General features: G+C 33.0%; 1 protein-coding gene across 7 annotated transcripts; it reads right to left on the reverse strand.

Moving 5' to 3' along the window:
• Positions 1-3,462: 3,462 nt before the first annotated feature.
• LOC112797484 (AT-rich interactive domain-containing protein 1) lies at positions 3,463-8,799 on the reverse strand. 7 transcript variants are annotated; one of them, XM_072236099.1, is made up of 4 exons: positions 8,407-8,659; positions 6,714-7,745; positions 4,123-4,967; positions 3,463-4,023 (listed from the first exon to the last, which is right to left on the reverse strand). In XM_072236099.1, the coding sequence occupies exons 2-3, from the start codon at positions 7,599-7,601 to the stop codon at positions 4,155-4,157; spliced, it is 1,701 nt and encodes a 566-aa protein (XP_072092200.1). In that variant the 5' UTR covers positions 7,602-7,745; positions 8,407-8,659; the 3' UTR covers positions 3,463-4,023; positions 4,123-4,154. The 7 variants fall into 7 exon arrangements, with proteins under 7 accessions (XP_072092200.1, XP_025696238.1, XP_072092202.1 ...); XM_025840453.3 differs by lacking the exon at positions 8,407-8,659 and adding an exon at positions 7,934-8,393; XM_072236101.1 differs by lacking the exon at positions 8,407-8,659 and adding an exon at positions 7,934-8,293 and having other exon boundaries at positions 4,123-4,961.
• Positions 8,800-19,545: the final 10,746 nt, after the last annotated feature.

A 19,545-nucleotide genomic window follows, 5' to 3' on the forward strand; every position in this document is an offset into this window, starting at 1 on the left:
TGACTTAATATGTATATGTTGTACCAGTATTAAATTGAATTAGCCTGATTCAATTTACTACTGTACAGTACAAATATACTAAATCGAATAAGCTTGATTCGATTTACTACTAATACAAATTATTGATATTTCTTAATCGTTTATTTATTATTCATTAACTTTAAAATATAAATGTCAATAAGAAAATACCCCATTTGGATTCAAATAAAATATCAAAAAAATCAAAACGAATAAGAATAGAATTTCAAATTTTGTGTTTTAGTTTAAATTCCAAAAAATCTACATTTTTGCAAATTTATAAATTCAAAACGGAACAATAAACGATTTCTAAAAATTCGTTAAAAATCATCCTTTGACTCATTAACGTCTAAAGAATCATTATTGAGTTTTTTGATATTGAAAAAATTAATATATAACAGAGATAAAACTTGAATTTTTTCATAATTAAAAATAATAGATAGTTATACAATATAAAAAGACTAACTATATTTATACCATATGCAATTTTGAAATAATTGAAATGTTATATTAATTAAATTATCATTTAATTTGTGAAACTAAGTGTAGAATAAACGTTTTGATGACGTTACTTCTAACTCAATTAAAATTTTCATATCATAATATCATCAAAATATAAATTCTACACTTAATTTCACAAATTAAATGATAATTTAATTAATATAATATTTTAATTATTTTAATTAATTACATATTATATAAATATATAATTTATGAGATAATTAAAATATTATACTAATTAAATTAGTTTAATAATCTCCCATGGTATTATCATATATTGTATAAATATTTATAAAATAATAATTTAATTAGTATAATATTTTAATTATCTCACAAATTACATATTTTATAAATATAGTTGATCTTTTTATATTGTATAACTATTTATTATTTTTTATTTTGACAAATTTAAATTTTAACTCCTATACTATTTTGGAGGGCTATATTTTATATTAACTTTTTAACATTAAATATTCCAATAATGATTATTTAGATGATAATGAGTCAAATGATGATTTTTAACGAATTTTAGAAATCATTTATTATTCTGTTTTAAATTTATAAATTTATAAAATGTAGATTTTCTAGAATTTGAACTAAAATACAAAATTTGATTTTCTATTCTTATTCATTTTGATATTTTATTTGAATCCAAATAGGGTACTTTCTTATTGACATTTATGTTTTAAAGTTAATAAATAATAAATAAATGATAACATATAAAGTATTTAAAATAATCTGCGAAATTTTAATTCTCAATCAATTTAACTATGTAATTTACCCATCTTTTTAATTATATAAAGTTTTAAAATAATTTGTTGCGTTAATAAATAATAACATATATTATTTCTAAACTCATTTTAAGAATATAGGTTAAAAATAAGGTTGGATACGGTTGACACATGATGGTATTTAATTGTGTCTAAGTGTGACTTAAAAAATATTTTGTATTTTTTATTAATACACAATTAGACACGGAAAATACTTGTATCAGACAAATATTGTATCCAAAATATATTCGACACATAAATATAATAGTTCAAGAAATGTTTGTGCTTCTTAGCCTCTATCTATCTCTCTTAGTTTCTTTGTTGATCCAATTGGAACAATGTTTCCTAAAGTAGTGGTTATTTATTTTGTTTTTTCTTGGGCGTTTCTACCCCATTATTTATTTAAGAAAACATCAATATTTTTTTCTAAAAACATATCTAGGAAATAAATACAAAAAAAATTGTGCATCGTACGAATATATACACTAACTTTTAAACAGAACTACAATAGTACTTATGTCTAATAGAATTAACATATAAATTTTTATTTTGGTATGAAATGGATATTGATATTGTATTTTTTAAGAGGAGATAGATCTGTTAAAAAAGAGAAATTACTCAAACTAGCTCTTAGAATTTTTAAAATTGAACAATTTAATCTCCTAGATTTCAAAATATACAAAACAATCTCTTAACACTTATTTTTATTAGTGATGAGCCAAAATTGATACGCTTGTATATTGGCAAGTGCACCAAATCGCTCCAATTAATACCACGGTGAGTGAATATCGTTTCCACGAGAATTAATGAATTGAATCAAGCAACGTCTAATTGAATCTCTAATTAGATCGATCAAACCCTCTTGTCAGTCCCCAGGAGCACGAGCTCATACTGACGCTCTGCATCACCGCTCCCACAAATCGCCCCCTGATCATGGAGTTGCTGGAGATCCACTTTCGTCACCCGAGACGGCGTTCCCTATACATCAGAGGCCACACAGTAATACGTTCGGAAAACACCACCGGTCGGGACCACGGAAACCCCAACATTCTCACTCCTCTGCCGGGTCATACCTAAAAGAGAAGGGCACCACTATCAACCCGCCAGAAGCAGACGGAAGAAAATCACGCAAACACTAATCTACCTAGCACAAACCAAAACTACGCCCAGAATAGTGGTGCTCACCCTCTTTAATAACTCACTACTCCTACCCAGAAAATAACTCCAAAATGAAGAAATGCATAACATAGAACAAACGAAAGAGAAAACGCAAAAAACAAATGGTCAAACATGCACCAAAAAGAGGAGAAAAATACCAACCTGATGGAGATGGACAAAAACAGAGATCAAGGAGCAGCATGAAGTACAAGACGGTCGCACAAAACACACAAACAAACCGGAGATTCGAAGCGGCAGAGAGAAGAATATAAAACGATAGAAAGAATATGAAGCAGAGCAAAAGAAGAAGGAAAAACTGCAAGCTAGGGAAATAAAAAGAAATAAAAACGATTACAAATTAGAAACCAAAATGCCCCAAAAAAGAAAAACGAAGAGGCAAAGGATAAAAGTGGAAAGAAACAAAATGTCCCTTCGCATTAAATGTCATTATGACGCCTAGGAGAACGCAACTGACAAACTTCCCTTCCAAAAGAGTAACGGGCATGTGATGAGATGTCTAAACCACTCGACGACTATCGATCTCGCCCAGACAATGCACTCTTTGCCTAACCATGAAACGGTCAGGAACTTCCCAAATCCCCAACCTTGTTCGGGAAACCAAACGAGTTTCTTGCCAAGTCACAACGGCGAGGAAAAGATTCCTCTAGCAATGAGACCAAACACACTCACTCTCTCGCTCCGGGAATAACTGTTACAAACCTAGTTCCCAAATCCTACACCGGAACGGCCTCCGACCTGGTTACTCGAGGTTGGCCTCCTTTTGACAACTCTTCGATTTTTAACCAACATTCAAATTCAAATACATTCCTTATCTTAGTCAGATAACATAGGATGAAATAAATATCACTAACTATATAAAAAGAAGCCCAAGACCCCTCAGTTACGTCACTCATCTTACACACCTTATATTTCTCAAATCCATTCTGACTTGAGCATCAGAATGTCTTTGCAAGTACAACCCTCCGTCGCTCCAATCACACAATCCGACAACCGCTTTTACACGCAAGTCCCCGATCCATCTCATTATCCGTAACAAAAACTTATAGTACAATCAAGAATATCAATTGTCCTTCCCGTAATGGCAAAATTAACTTTGGAATGACAAAATCAATTCCCAACACTATATAAATTACACCTTGATGCATTTGTTCACAACCTCTCAAAATAAAATATTGATGTATATTCCTGATGCAGTTCTTCAACTTTTAATAAACCCTCGTAAACTCGAAACAAGGAAATTTAAAATAAGAAAAAAGAAAAAAAAAACTTGTGCAAGATCACCCAGGGCTGCAACGCATTATTATGATGGACAGAAAGCATATCTCAAAATTGGAGGTATGTAAGCTAAATGCAACTCCAATTTCTAAGCCGTTCAAATCTTTATACTTTGCAGCTTCCACCATCAGAATATCATTTCTCATCTGTCCTATATTGTTCCTATCCTGAACCGAACCGAACCAAATCAAATCAATCATTTGAGCCTTGTACTCCTTGAAAGCAATGGTGATTTCATATTCTACGCAATGATAGGAGGATCTGTTGATACTGAAAATTGCTGCAGCAGAGATGCACACAATAATGATTTTAAGGAGAGAGATCAATTGGTAAAGAAAACTGCTGAGACATGAAGACGTGTGAAGCTGCCGAACTTTACATTCTCAATGGAACCAATGACTTGGATGACATTCACTTGCTATGTTCCGTTTTCTTGGGCTTTTTGGGAGACAATAAGGTGATGTTGCGCGACCTATGTGTTTGATGTCCAAAAGCATTCTTCAATGGACCATATTCTGATTCATCATCGTCACTGTCAATGTCATCCGGAGTATTCCTATTTTGGTATCCTCTGCGCTGCAAAATAAAGACATTGAAGTAGTAACTTACTAAATCTTCCCTGCTCTTTGTAGGAAATGATTTGAAAATTTGATCCCAAAAACATTTTTCAAGTGAAGGAGGGTTTGATTTCACCACATCCTTGAACTTCTTCTCATCGTCTTCTGTCCACAATCGCCTAACATCTTCGCCTGTCTTGTGTAAATTCCACAGATAAAAAGCCACACCCAATTCCAACTTAACTTTAGCCCTTTTCTGAGCAATGTGGAACCGGACACACTCAACAGAACCTTGTACTTCACAGCCACATGAATCTTTCCTTCCTGCTCCAATAGGATCTCTTTCTATGACTTTGGACTTTATCTCTGCTGATGGCCATATTTGGCTTCCCAACCACTTGGAATCACTTTCAATTGCCACACCAGTCCATTCAGGCACTTCAGCTTGATGGGATGGCCCAACAGGAATGGGCACCATGCTACATTGGTCAAGTAACAGTTTCTCCACTTCTGAATGAGGACTTGGGTTTCTCTCGGAACCTCCCTGTATTCCTCCCATATTTGAAGAGACACCACAAGTTAAATTCTTGTCAGATTTCAACCTCTCTCTAAGGTTGTAGTTTGCCCCAACCTGATCATCATACATGCAAGGATGCATCTTCTGACTCTACCAAAAAAAAAAGGAATAATATTTTGGTTTTAGCATATGTTCAATTTTTTATTTAATGGAAACAAGTAGGCAACAATTTGACAAATATCCAAGGAATCTCGAGAACCAGCTTATAAAAAAGCATTTGACATCTACAAAGTAAGCAATCACTTCTCCTAAGAACTTCTCTATAGATGGTAACTTAATGAATTGTGGGATCCATTAAAAATTAATCTACAGTTTGGTAATTTCCCTGCAAAAAAATTGTTCAAAATCTGTATACAGTATTTGTTCTTTCAACAAGATAGGCTATTAAAGTTAAGCAAATGTCTGCCTAGATATAATCCCGTTAATATAAATCAAAGTCGTTAATGCTTTTGAATTATTACAAAAGACCAGGTTTGAGCACAACAGAGGCATCACATATGTTTCGGAAACATATATATATATATATGTGTGTGTGTGTGTGTGTGTTTGTGTGTGTAATAAATTGCACAATTAAATTATAGAGGATTTGAGAGCATATTGAAGTCAGGCACACCATTGAAGCAAGCATACAGTACAAAAAGAGACGGTCGGAAATATATTTGTATAAGAGGAAAGTATCGTTTTTGTCCCCAACATTTGGGGTAAGTCCCAAAATTATCCCTGACGTTTAAATCGTCCTATTTAAGTCCCTAACATTTCAAAATTGGCTCAATGTTATCCTATCGTTAGGGATCTATAAACAGGATTGACAGCGGGACAAAATTGAGACGATTTTGAAATATTAGGAACTTAAATAGGACGAAAACGTTGGAGACAAAAACGATACATATAAATAAATTTTAATTTTATCCTTCAATAATATCAATTTTTTACAGTACATAGTTATTCAGTTTTTTTTTTAATCACATCTAAGTAAATTACACTTAATCACATTACTTTCATTCTAAATAAATTTATTTTTTTATAATTTTATTCTTAAAGATTTTTACTCATTATGAAATATTTGTAGTATGACTAGTACATAAATTTTTTTTCTTTTTCGCAAGTTTATGTATTAAACATTCTACAAACATTTCATAATGAGTAAAAATCTTTAAGAGTAACATTATAAAAAAATAAATTTATTTAGAATGAAAGTAATGTAAATAAGGGTAATTTACTTAGATGTAATTAAAAAATAATTGAATAACTATATACCGTAAAAAATTGATATTTTTGAAAGATAATTTCTATGTATTGTTTTTGTCTCCAACGTTTTCGTCCTATTTAAGTCCTTAACGTTTTAAAATCGTCTCAATTTTGTCCCGCCATCAATTTTGTTAACAGATCCCTAACGGGCTAACGGCAAAATAACATTGAGCCAATTTTGAAACGTTAGAGACTTAAATAGGACGATTTAAACGTTAGGGACAACTTTGGAACTTACCTCAAACGTTAGGAACAACTTTGGAACTTACCCCAAACGTTAGGAACAAAAACGATACTTTACTCTTTGTATAATATAATCTAAACACAGCATATGTGATTCCATTTATAAATAGAATAATTACAAATGCCTAATGATTGATAAGACCAATATCAGAAGAAAATTCATAACAATTTGAAAAGATACCGGAGATTTAAATTGCTTAGAGATATCTAATCAATTAGATATTCAGGGTAAAAAAGCAATATCATGTTAGGATTTTCTACATTTTATTGTCTCAGCACAAAACATCACTAATGATCTGCATAACAAACGAACAGTCCATAGTTATATAATATATTCACGATTACCTGCCAACTGACGTGATCACTGCTAAAATAGGTGGCTTGCCGAAACAGCAAAACCTGCTTCCAGATCTCCTCACTACCATAAGACTTCCACTTTGACTTTTCAGGCATTGAACCAACTGCAGGATCACAAGGATTCTTAGCAATACCAGTAAGCCAGCTTAGCATTTCAGACATAGACTCTCTCTTCCTCTTTCTACCAAAGCTCTCTTTATTAACAGTGGATGGATCCAATACCATCACATCATCATCGTCGTCATCGTCGTCATCATGACCATCATTTTTATCACAACTATCACCTTCTTCCGACAATGTAGGCATTATGTTTGCTTCATCAGATATGTCCACTGTTGATGTCTTAATTTCATTCAAATGGTTCTGTATATCACTTGAATTATTTGAAAAGTTATTGCTGCAAAAGCTTCCAATACTAGGCCCATTTATCTTATGGTCCAGTGCATTCAAATCAACAATTTTCTTTGCACCGCTGAGCTCAGGATTCAATCCCCTAACCCTATTAGTTCCACACAACTTCCTTCCATCTGCGAAATCACATACTGTCTTAATTTTATCCCCTGCACCTTCCTCGCTATAAACATCTAACAAGAAATCAGCCTGCACCTCCATCAACTTCTTACCAAAACTAACCCTATCATCCATTAAACCACACTCAGGGAACTTACTATCAGCAACATTCTTCAGCCATGTCTCTAGTGTACTCAAGTGCTTACTATAAACAAGTTCAATAGATGAACCAACATTTAAACCTAAACCATATTCTTCCGCAACCAAATCCCACAGCATATTCTTACAAACAGCATCATAGCCACCTTTCTCCTTCACCACCATGAATAGCTTATACAAATCCAAAGGCTCACCACTACACATCATATTTCTAGAACTAGAACTAAACTCCTTTCTAAACAATATTGAAAAGGAAACAACAACCAACACAAATGTTAACTTCACCTTCAACCTCTTCTAAGGGCTTTTAGTAAAATTCAGAAGAAACTCCATCATCGAACATCAACCACCCTGCCACGTATAACAGATTCAAATCCATAAACCCAAAAGTATCATTCTAAAGTTGTTTCAATTCTATTCCAACAACAACAACAAAAGCGCACATGCACAAACGAAAAAAAAAACAAACGCACAAAAAAAATTTCGAAAGCAAACTTCGAATTGAAGCATTCGGAGTGAGAATTGAGAAGTAAAGGTACCGATTGAGAAACATAGGGTGGTTGAGTTAAAGAGAGAGAAAGCGCTATGTGTGGCTTCTTTCTCTCTGTACATATCGAAGAGAGATAGAAATTTGGGCGTCCCGCGCTTTGTTTCTCTCTCTAAAACAAATAAGAAAGCAGAAATTGCAGATGGCATCAATGGGAAAACGAAGACGAGAGAAAGTGAGGGGTCGAATTTCAAGTTTTGAACAGATTCAGACCCCTCTTCTTCAATTTTTTTTTTTATTTTTTTTTTGGAAGTATTAGGTGTTTTCCAAAAATCAGAAAATAAACAACCTTTGCACAATTTGCAGGAAAGTATATTAATAATAAAAGAAGGGTTTTGTATTATTTAAAAAAAAAAATCCAGATTTTCATTTGAAGCAAGTATGATTCAATTTTTTTTATTGGGAGTAAAAAGAGATTAAAAATACAAATAAAAAAAGTAGATTGGAAGGGGAGAGAAGACATACCTCTGATATGAAGTTTATATAGAGAGAATAAGAGAAAATGGCTTCTTATGATGATTTGTAAATTGTAACCCTATTGTGGCCCTAAATTGACCTATTTGGCTTTTGTACCAAATTTCTCCTAGGTTTTGAAATGGTTTTGTATTATCAACCCCCAAAACTCTTATAATTTCCTTCTTTTGTTTCTTTTTTTTTTTTCTTGGTGACTTCTTTTGTTTCTTGTTTAAGATGAGAAGAAGAGAAGGGAGAGTTTAATATATTTTATATTTTATATTAAAACAAAAGTTGAATGACCCTATTTTTTTATATTGAGGGTGGATGAGATAATTGATAAGGATGCTATGAATTCCCCCTCTCCTCCCTATTTCTCTCTCTTTCTATAATAATAAAAATATTATTATTAAGTTTAAATTGTATTGAATTAAATTGAAAGATACATTAACTATAGTTAACATTTAACTATAGTTATTATGGTTGAGTTAGATTTTTGGATAGGTGAATGGTAGAAGGTGATTAGCTGGCATTTTTTACAAGAAAGTGAAAAAAAAGACCTTGTGAGAAAGAATAAATGAATTATTATTTTTTGTTTCGATTCTGTTAGAGAACTAACTAGGATGTAATTAATTTAGATTTAATTAATTAATTAAAAAATAAATCTATTATAAAAAAATAAATTTTTATTATTTTAATTTTTAAATTTTAAAATTAAAAATTATTTTTTAATTAGTTACCTCCAAATTAACTACATCTTAATTGATCCTTTTTTTGTAGTCTATAATTGATTTTCGCAATTTATGAAAAAAAAATTGTTATTTTTGGGTTTTTTTAATTTGTCAAAAAAATTTAGTTTTTGCAATCTGTAAAAAAATTTATTATTATTTTGAGAAAAATTATTAACGACTCCTAGCAATTATCTCAAAAGATAACGAGGCATTCAATAAAAAAATATCTTTTTTGGTCCTTGGTTTTTTTTGTGAGACTGGTTAACCTCTTTCTCAATATTTTTTATTGTTAACACAAAACTAACAAGTTTCACAAAATTAAATATCAAGAATCGAAAAAGACATTTTTTTTGTTTAGAAACCTTGTAGTCTCTTCAAAAAAATATATTTTATTTTATTTTAATGTGTTATATCAAATTAATTTTATTTTAAATTAAAATTTAATTTTAATACACGTTCAGTGTAAAACCGTTTTGCACGTGTATCTAATCACATAACGTAATATTAGTAAAAATCATTATTTTTTATATTCACATTGAAAGTATGAATGGTATGTTGGAATAAATAATTTTATTAACCTCGATTATCGATATTGAATCACCAAAATATCACATAATGCGAAAGCGTACCTTTACTCATAAGAGTCAGAAATTGATAGAATGATTTGAATCTTGTGGTTCTTTCGATCTTACTCAACCAAAATTTTCTGTATTCCTAGGCGGTTGAATTACAACTTCTCTGATGGGGAAAGACTTGCAAAGGCGACTTTGGTATCTTTGGGGACCGAAACCCTGAAGGCACTATTTATATTTGAGCATGTCATGCATTAAACCCTAAAACCAAAATAAAATAGTATCTAAAGTCCAAAAGATAATATATCTAAAATCCAAAAGATAATTATCTAAAGAACAAAAGATAATATCAGATTTTATTCTCATTTAATTCAAAATCAAAAGTAATAATGACTTATTCAATTTAGCATTTAAAACAATAAATGAGATCACCATTATATAAGTCATTTAATTTGAAATAGCATAATTTGTTATTATAATTAATATATGTATTGCCCATAAACAAATTAGGAAATTAAAATAATTTCCTAATATGGTAACGATTCTGATTGCACTACTATGCAAAACGTTTTACATTATCAGTGCATCGAAATTAAATTATATAAATTATTAGATAAAATATATTTTTTATCCTTAAAATTTTTTAAAAATTTCAAAAATATTTCTAAATTTTATTTTGTTTTAATTTTATTCCAAAAATATTTTATTTGCATCAAACATACTCTTAATAGCTAAACTTTTAAAAAATTTAGGATCAATCCAACAATAATGCATGATAACTGTTCCAGGAGTTACCTGAAACGTCGGGTCGAGTCTGAACATGAGGTCTAGGTCCCTTTGAATGGCAGCGTCCGACTTGATGATGTCGAGGTGCCACCTGTCCGAGTTTCTTGTAAGGAGGTGGGGTGGTACCTGCAAGAGACTCCGATGTTTAAATTAGTAAGGGCTTTAGGCAGGTTTTTAGTAGATTAGAACGTGAGTTATACCTAAGAGGCGCCAATGTATTTATAGTAGAGTAGGATGACTTCTTTGGTGGCAGTAGTTTCATCTTATCTTATCTTATCTTATATCTTGGGAGTTTGTTGGAATCTATCCCTCTAGTCACTGCTTTCTAGAAGCGGTGACCTCACCTTGTTGGGTATGTGGGGTTTTGGACTCCTTAGTCGGTATCCGACCTCTTCCAAGAGTTCGGGTAAGGGATGGAAGACCCTCCTCTAAAGTCGGCCCTTTGTTCTTGTTGGACCCGACCTCATTCTTAGATTAGGGTATGAACAATAATTATCTCTAATTTATTTGTGTTGATGTTGTTTTTATAAAGTTGTTGTTGAAATGGTCCTAAGTTTGTTTTAATCATCAAGATATATTTGATACAAATCGAAAATTTTTGAGACAAAATTAAAATAAAATAAAATTTAAAATATTTTTAAAATTTTAGCAAATTTTAACGAAAAAGTATATTTTATCCTAAATTATTTTATATATATAAGTGCCCTTTATTATTTTCAAGTTTTATTGAATGCTTGAAAAAAAAGATTTATTTCATGATTTATGATTGATCAAACTTCAAGGCTACAAAATACCAAATTGATTGGAAATAATATCTTGGAGCTAATAAAATTATAAGCCACATTGATGGACAAAAAAAATTATATTTAATTTATATTTTTGTTAGGATTTTTAAATTCCATTTTTCACTAATTTATTTAGTTTGTATACATTCTATTTTATTGTATAGATATTATTGAATAATTATTTGATATATATTTAACGTTTCTTGTAGAAAAATTCCAAATATAGATAGATAGATATGAGTAGATTTAAAAACTAAACCGATATAATTTAAAATAGATTGCGATTTTAAATCTAATTTTGAAAATTGAAGAAAAATAAATGAAAATAAAAACTAATAAATGAAGGATTTAAATAAGTGAAAGAAGAAGAGGTCAAATGTCTTTTTTTAACTAAGTTGGGTTGGTTTAATGGTTATCTCATTAGTCTGCCTAAACAAGTGTTGGGGGGTTCGAATTGAAGCAATTCACTGGTCAGCGGCAAACCCTTAAATGGAGCTCAGTACCGCGGCTCATTAGTCAGCGACAAATCTTTAAATAGAACTCAATACTGCGGCGAATTAGTCCTTGACTTGTCGAATTGGAAAATACCATTAAAAACTAAAGAAGATGTCAAAGGAAGATTGGAAGTTGAATATAGTTAGACACGTCTTCTTTGTATTCGTTACAAATTTTAAAATAAATTTAAATAAATATTTTTAAATAAAATTAATTTAATTAATAAATAACAATATTTTTAAATTTTTTATGTACTCTTTTAAGTATTAATTGAGATAAAAATTTGTATGTACTCTTTTGAGTATTAATTGAATTAAAAAAATTCAAATGGATAACGTTGTATAAAATTGAATTGTATTGAAACAGGTTTTAAGATATTAGTAACTATACAATAAAAAATTGGATTGATTTAAAAATTTATAATAATACACATATCATGTTTGAGATAATTATTAACTTATCTCGTTTACAAAGAGGATAGGTTTATAATTATCTCGCTTGAGTGCAAATGAGATAAATAATATCACTTTAAATTAATAAATATTTTTTTAAATTTTATATATTGATAAATAAAATATTTAATTTATTTATATAAAAAATTAACCTTAGATGGTACAATTAGAACATAATAATAAAATATGAATTAAAAATAGTTCTAGCATATAAGTACTTACAATGATCGAACGGGGATTAGTCGTCACCTCAAAGCGGCAAACAACCTGCTTACTTTATAGCCGCATTGGAGAACATGACTGTTGTTATGCAAGTTACTGTTGAGATTTTGGAATAGAATGCTTGAAATGAAAACAGAAGTAGAACTAATGGACCTAATAGAGGACTGATGACGTTGGCTATTTTTCTGAAGGTAAATCCACCAATTTTTAGAGGTACCACACACCCTATTGAGACATATAACTGGTTTCAGGCCATAAAAAAGCGTTGCAAGCTCAACATGTTCCAAAGGATCAATACGTGGAGTTTGCCACATATCAATTAGTGAGAGAAGCTCAGTTCTAGTGGCAAAGAGCTCGTCGTTTACTGTAGCAAGGCGATGCTATGATATCTTGGGATGCTTTTCGAGTTAAATTTTACAAGAAGTATTTTCCAAACTCGGTTAGGGCCGTGAAAGAGTTAGAGCTACTGCAACTGAAGGAAAGCTCAATGACGGTGGCAGAATACACTAGCAAGTTTGAAGAGTTTTGTCAGTTTTCGAGGGTTTGTCAAGGTGCTCCAGAGGATTATGAGGAGTGAAAGTGTATAAAGTATAAGGATGGACTTCGAAGTAATATTCTGAGTGCTGTGGGGCCTATGGAGGTCTGAATTTTCTTTGAATTGGTGAACAAGAGACAAGTGGTGGAAGAATGGTCGAGGAAGACTGTTTTGGCTAAGAGTGACAGCCAAGAATCCTACAGAATGAGGCAAGGTAGGAGCTTTACACCAAGAAGCCAGAATTTCAAAAGGAACAGTTACATCCCTCCACATCCTCAGGGCAGAACAATTACCGAAGGAATGACAACCACCGCAAAAATGGAAAGAGAAAGTAGGCGAGGACATATTCAGATGAGTTAAGGTGTTTCAAGTGCGGGTTACCAGGGCATAAGACTATAAATTGTCCCCGTATGAGGGCTCAAGATGCCAATCAAGCTCAATAACAGGACTGAATCGATGCTGCTAGATCTGACTCTCGGATTCAAGGTATTGCTGAATTGATGAAATAACTGATTTTTAGTGGATGTTGAGGATTTTGAAATATTTGGTATGATATATTGATTGGGTTTGAGGGACCCTTTAATGATGATTAGGTCTGATTTTAGTTAATATCAAACGTTCTCTCTGAAGGTCTTAATTATATGATTTTCTTGAGGGTCGTGAATTCGATTGAGGTTCTAGTTACAACATAATCATGGAGGTCGAGAATTTTGATGGGACCTTAAGTTGAAATTAAGAATGCATTAACGCCCTAAAGTGTGGTTTTAGTCTTAGGATATACCTACATTTTTCACCTTTTCTCGATAGATAGAATTTGCGATAGAACTAGTGCTAAGAGCAAGACTATTTTCAATGGCACCACATGAAATATCAACGTTAGGGCTGGTAGAACATAGGATTTAGTTGGAGTAACTAATGGAAAAGAAATTTGTTCGATCAAGTATTTTTCCGTGCGGAGCACCAATTTTTGTCAGTAAAGAAGAAAGACGATAGCATGAGGCTTCATGAGAGAGAAAGAGAGATAGAGAGAGAGAGAGAGAGAGAGAGAAGAGAGAGAGAGAGAGAGCTAATGAATCTTTGTAACTTAATTTACCTTTGAGTAAAAGACAAATAGGTTCCTGGCCTTTTTTTTGCGGACATTTTCGTCCCTGACCATTCAAAAATACTTTTAAGTCCCTGACATTCGAAAAAACTGGACGAATCAGCCCTTCCATCCAAATACCTCTGTCAGACCCAACGGAAAATGCTTGTCACACGTACGCGTGGGTCACGCGTATGCGCCGCCATGAATTCTTTACTTGACCATAAATTCTCCGCTTTGTATGCTTTTTTTCCATTTCTTTCAAGCGATTCTTGCCTTCAAAACTTTAAATACTAATAAAATACTGATAAAATACATAAAAAATAATTAGAAATATCATAAAAAATTAAATATAATATACATAAAAAAGCAAAACACTAAAAAAATATAAAAAATATTAATCATATAAATAAAATAAATACAATAAAAAATAAAAATATGAAAAGAGTACTATATATTTTAAAATATCAAACAAAAAGAAAATGTTCTATAATTTTTTTAGTACCGTTAGTACTCTTTAATTTAGTATCATTTTGGACTATAAATTTTTATTACTTATCATTAGTATATAATAAAAATGAAAATAAAGTATAGTGAGAAGTACAATAAAAACAACAAAAAAAGCAAAAAAAATTTATATAAACATAATATATAATAATTACAACCAACAACATATATCATATGAACAAATAAATTATAATAAGTAAATAAAATTATATGAATAAAACCAAATAAATGAAGGGTAGAGTTGGTAGAAAATGAATGAATTTCTCATTTAATTTCTCAACTGTAATAAACCTTTCCCAACGTAAACACAAAAGTTAGAATTTTTTGCTTCACATGAACGTACGTTCAGAGGTGAAAGCAATTCTGGGTTTAGAGTTTTACAAAGTTGTCAAACATAAAAATGGAACGTTCAAGACACTCAAACGGACTTCTCTCTTTCCCAACGTGAATCCCAAACACACCCCTAAATGGCTAAATTTAATTTACTTTTCTGCCATTCGATGCCTTGATATGTTTGTTTGAGTGATTTAAAGTTTTAAAGGCAAGAATGACTTGAAAGAAATGGAAAAAAAGCATGCAAAGTGGAGAATTCATGGCCAAATGGAGAATTCATGGTGATGCGTACGCGTAATCCACGCGTACGCGTGAGAGGGAAGTCTGCCAGGCGACGCGTACGCGTCACCCACGCATACGCGTGACAAGCATTTTTCGTTGGATCTGACGGAGGTATTTGGATGGAGGGACTGATCCGTCTAGTTTTTTCGAATGTCAGGGACTTAAAAGTATTTTTGAATGGTCAGGGACGAAAATGTCAGCGAAAAAAAGGTTAGGGACCTATTTGTCTTTTACTCTTTATCTTTTGTTTTGTAACTTGCATTGAAGTTTTTTTTGTCTCAGATTCTTTCTTGAAAAATGATTTGATCATCTTCCCAATCATATTATTTACTCGCATATATCCATGCACGAATCTTGTACCTTTCAAGCTGAGCCTGAACTTGTCTAATATAATGAAGCGATCCTTAAATCCTCGGGGACTTGTATTTTTTTAAAATCAGTTGAGACTTATTTGATATGCTTTGTTCTCTCTATCTAGGATTCTTGATTTAGATTCCTTTCTTGATATGCACTTAAATTCTCTTCCTGGGACATTTCGTTGTTTTTCTATGACTTTGCTTGATCGCAATACAAGATCTCCTCTTGATTTTTTGCAACTACCGTACGTGTTGTTCGTTCTCTTTTGAGCTTAGTATCCCTTCAAAATGAACTCGAGCTTATTTCGGTGTCATGTGCGATTCCTAGATGTGACCATCGAGACGTTAATTCCTTAGAACACGACTTGTGGATGCGGAAGATGAAACTTGTAAGTATGCGACATCACGATGAGTTGTGAAGCTTTGATTTTTGCAAATTGCATTGCCTATGACTAAGTCAACTCGCAAGGATGCACCTTTTTGTATGGATGTCTGACTGTGAGAAGAGTTTCCAAATTCTGAAGGAGGGATTAAGCACAGCGCCAGTGCTTGTGTTGCCTGAACCTCATGAACCATTTGAGGTTTAATGTGACTCTTCGTGAAGGGTCTAAGGTGTGTTCTGATGCATCATCGGAATGTTGTGGCTTATGCCTCACAAAAGTTAAGGCCGCATGAAGTGAACTATCCGACTTGCACCTAAAGCTTGCTGCAGTTGTGTTTACGCTGAATATGCGTCAAACGGGGTGGATGGAGATGTTGAAAGACTATAACTTTGAATTGAATTATCACTCGGGGAAAGCTATTATGGTGGTGGATGTGTTAAGCAGAAAATCTCTGAGCATTGCTTGGATGGTGATTAAAGACGAAGAGTTGTTGAGTCAGTTTGCGGATCTTAACTTGGGTGTTAAAGAGGTGACTGGGAGTGTATGCTTGAACCAGCCGTATATCTCTAGCAACTTCAAGACTGAGATTCAGGAAGCTCAGCAGGATAACTAGGAGCTACAGAAGATGGTGCAAGTGATTGAGCAGAGAAAATAAGGAGAGGTTATCCAAGATAGAGAAGAAATTTGGAGGTACAAGAAGGGATCTGTGTACTGAATTGAGAGATTTGAGACAAGAAGTGTTTGACGTGTCAGAAGGAGAAGATTTAGCACCAAAAGCCATCAGGAACATTACAATCTCTGGAGATTCTACAGTGGAAGTGGGAAGTATCGCTATGGACCTTATGTCAGGTGTGCCGAAGACTAGAGCGGAATTTGGTATTGTGTGCATATGAGGCCGGAGAATCACACCTGTTAGATTTTGAACTAGTGTCAAGAGACTTCACAGCAAGGAAGTTTCATTGATGGAAGTGGCTTGGAGTCGAGCTGGAATGGAAAAACATACATGGAAGCTCGAATCCGATACGAAGAAGGATCACCCTTACCTGTTTACAAGTAATTAAATTTTGAGGACAAAATTTCTATTTAGGTGGGTAGGATATAAAATTTCGATTAAGTTATCATTAATACATTAATTATGAGCAAATAAGGTTAAGAAATTTAAAATTTATAAATTGGGGTGATAAAACATTTTGAGTACGAATTAAAACATTTATCTTAAAGGTTTTGGTCCAAAGTTAGGCCAAACACGCCAAAAATCGAACTTGGGCCACACTTGGGCCCAAGGCCCACACATAACCACCCCCCACTTAGCACATTCAGCACAAAGAAGAGATAAGAGAGGAAAAGAGAACCCTAGGTGTACTATTCACCATCTCGTTCAATTACTCATAACTTCCAATCCATAGTTCCGATTGACAAGCCGTTTACTGCCAAGTATTTGTCTCGGATCCCTTTTCAATTTATCTAAGTATTGTGGTAAGAAACTGATGAGCGGATAATTTATACGCTTTTTGACATTGTTTTTAGGTAGTTTTTAGTAGGATCTAGTTACTTTTAGGGATGTTTTCATTAGTTTTTATGCTAAATTCATATTTCTGGACTTTACTATGAGTTTGTGTATTTTTCTATGATTTCAGGTATTTTCTGGCTGAAATTGAGGGACCTGAGCAAAACTCTAATAAAAGGCTGACAAAGGACTACTGATGTTGTTTGATTCTAACCTCCCTGCACTCGGAATGGATTTTCTGGAGCTACAGAACTCCAAATGATGCGCTCTTAATGGCATTGGAAAGTAGACATCTAGAACTTTCCAGCAATATATAATAGTTCATACTTTATTCAAGATGAAACGATGCAAATTGGCGCTCAACGCCAGTTCTACGCTGCATTCTAGAGTCAAACGCCAGAAACACGTCACGAATCAGAGTTGAACGCCAAAAACACATTACAACTTGGCGTTCAACTCCAAGAGAAGTCTCTGCACGTGTAAAGCTCAAGCTCAGCCCAAGCACACACCAAGTGGGCCCCGGAAGTGGATTTCTGCATCAATTACTTACTTCTGTAAACCCTAGTAGCTAGTCTAATATAAATAAGACATTTTACTATTGTATTAGACATCCTGGATTGTATTTTTGATCCTGTGATCACGTTTTGGGGGCTGGCCATTCGGCCATGCCTGATCCTTCATCACTTATGTATTTTCAACGGTGGAGTTTCTACACACCATAGATTAAGGGTGTGGAGCTCTGCTGTACCTCTAGTTTCAATGCAATTACTATTATCTTCTATTTAATTCAGTTTATTCTTGTTCTAAGATATCACTCGTACTTTAACCTGATGGATGTGATGATCCATGACACTCATCATCATTCATCCCTATGAACGCATGCCTGACAACCACTTCCGTTCTACAAGCGAAAGCTAGAGTGTGTATCTCTTGGATTCCTGATGCACAACGCATGGTTGCCTTCGCCTGACAACCAAGACTTCCATTCTGTGAGATCAGAGTCTTCGTGGTATAAGCTAGAATTGATGGCGGCATTCATGAGAATCTGGAAAGTCTAAACCTTGTCTGTGGTATTCCGAGTCGGATTCAAGGATTGAATGGCTGTGACGAGCTTCAAACTCGCGATTGTTGGGCGTGATGACAAACGCAAAAGAATTAATGGATTCTATTTCGACATGATCGAGAACCGACAGATGATTATCCGTGCTGTGACAATAGTATTTGGACCTTTTTCACTGAGAGAATGGGATGTAGCCATTAACAACGGTGATGCCCTACATACAGCTTGTCATGGAAAGGAGTAAGAAGGATTGAAGGAAGGTAGTAGGAAAGCAGAGATTCAACAGGAACAAAGCATTTCCATATACTTATCTGAAATTCTCACCAATGATTTACATAAGTATTTCTATCTTTATTTTCTGTTTATTTATTATTATTATTCGAAAACTCCAAAACCATTTAAATCCGCTTAACTGAGATTTACAAGATGACCATAGCTTGCTTCATACCAACAATCTCCATGGGACCGACCCTTACTCACGTAAGGTATTACTTGGACGACCCAGTGCACTTGCTGGTTAGTTGTGCGGAGTTGTGACAAAGTGTGATTCACGTGTGAGAGATACCAAGTTATTGGAGCCATTGTTGATGATCACAATTTCGTGCACCAAGTTTTTGGCGCCGTTGCTGGGGAATCAATTTCGAACAACAATTTCACAATTGTTTCCAGACCACAATGGTGCCAAGTTTTTAATCCGGCAACAACACCAAGTTTTTGGCGTCGTTGCTGGGGATTGTTCGAGTTTGGACAACTGACGGTTCATCTTGTTGCTCAGATTAGGTAATTTTCTTTTTGTTTTCTTTTCAAAAAGTTTTTCAAAAATCTTTCAAAAAATTTTTTTATTAATTTCTGTTTTTCTAAAAACATTTTTCGAAAAAATATATATCTTTCAAAAATTTCTCATCTGTTTTCTAAAATTATTCTAAATTTTTAAGAATAAATTCTAGTATTTCATGAAGCATGTTGAAGCCTAACTGGCTGTAAAGACATGTCTAATTCTTTTGGACTGAGGCTTCCAACCATCAGCATAGAGGCAAGTTAATTGAAACATCAGCTATTGTATG

This window comes from Arachis hypogaea, chromosome 4 (genome assembly GCF_003086295.3).
Source record: "Arachis hypogaea cultivar Tifrunner chromosome 4, arahy.Tifrunner.gnm2.J5K5, whole genome shotgun sequence".
Classification (NCBI taxonomy): domain Eukaryota; kingdom Viridiplantae; phylum Streptophyta; class Magnoliopsida; order Fabales; family Fabaceae; genus Arachis; species Arachis hypogaea.

Coding starts and splice junctions, on each gene's coding strand:
- LOC112797484 (XM_025840452.3), bottom strand. CDS start 7,601: ATGATGTGTAGTGGTGAGCCTTTGGATTTGTATAAGCTATTCATGGTG. Junction 4,968..6,713: donor GTGATCACGTCAGTTGGCAG/GTAATCGTGAAT, acceptor TTTTTTTGGTAG/AGTCAGAAGATGCATCCTTG.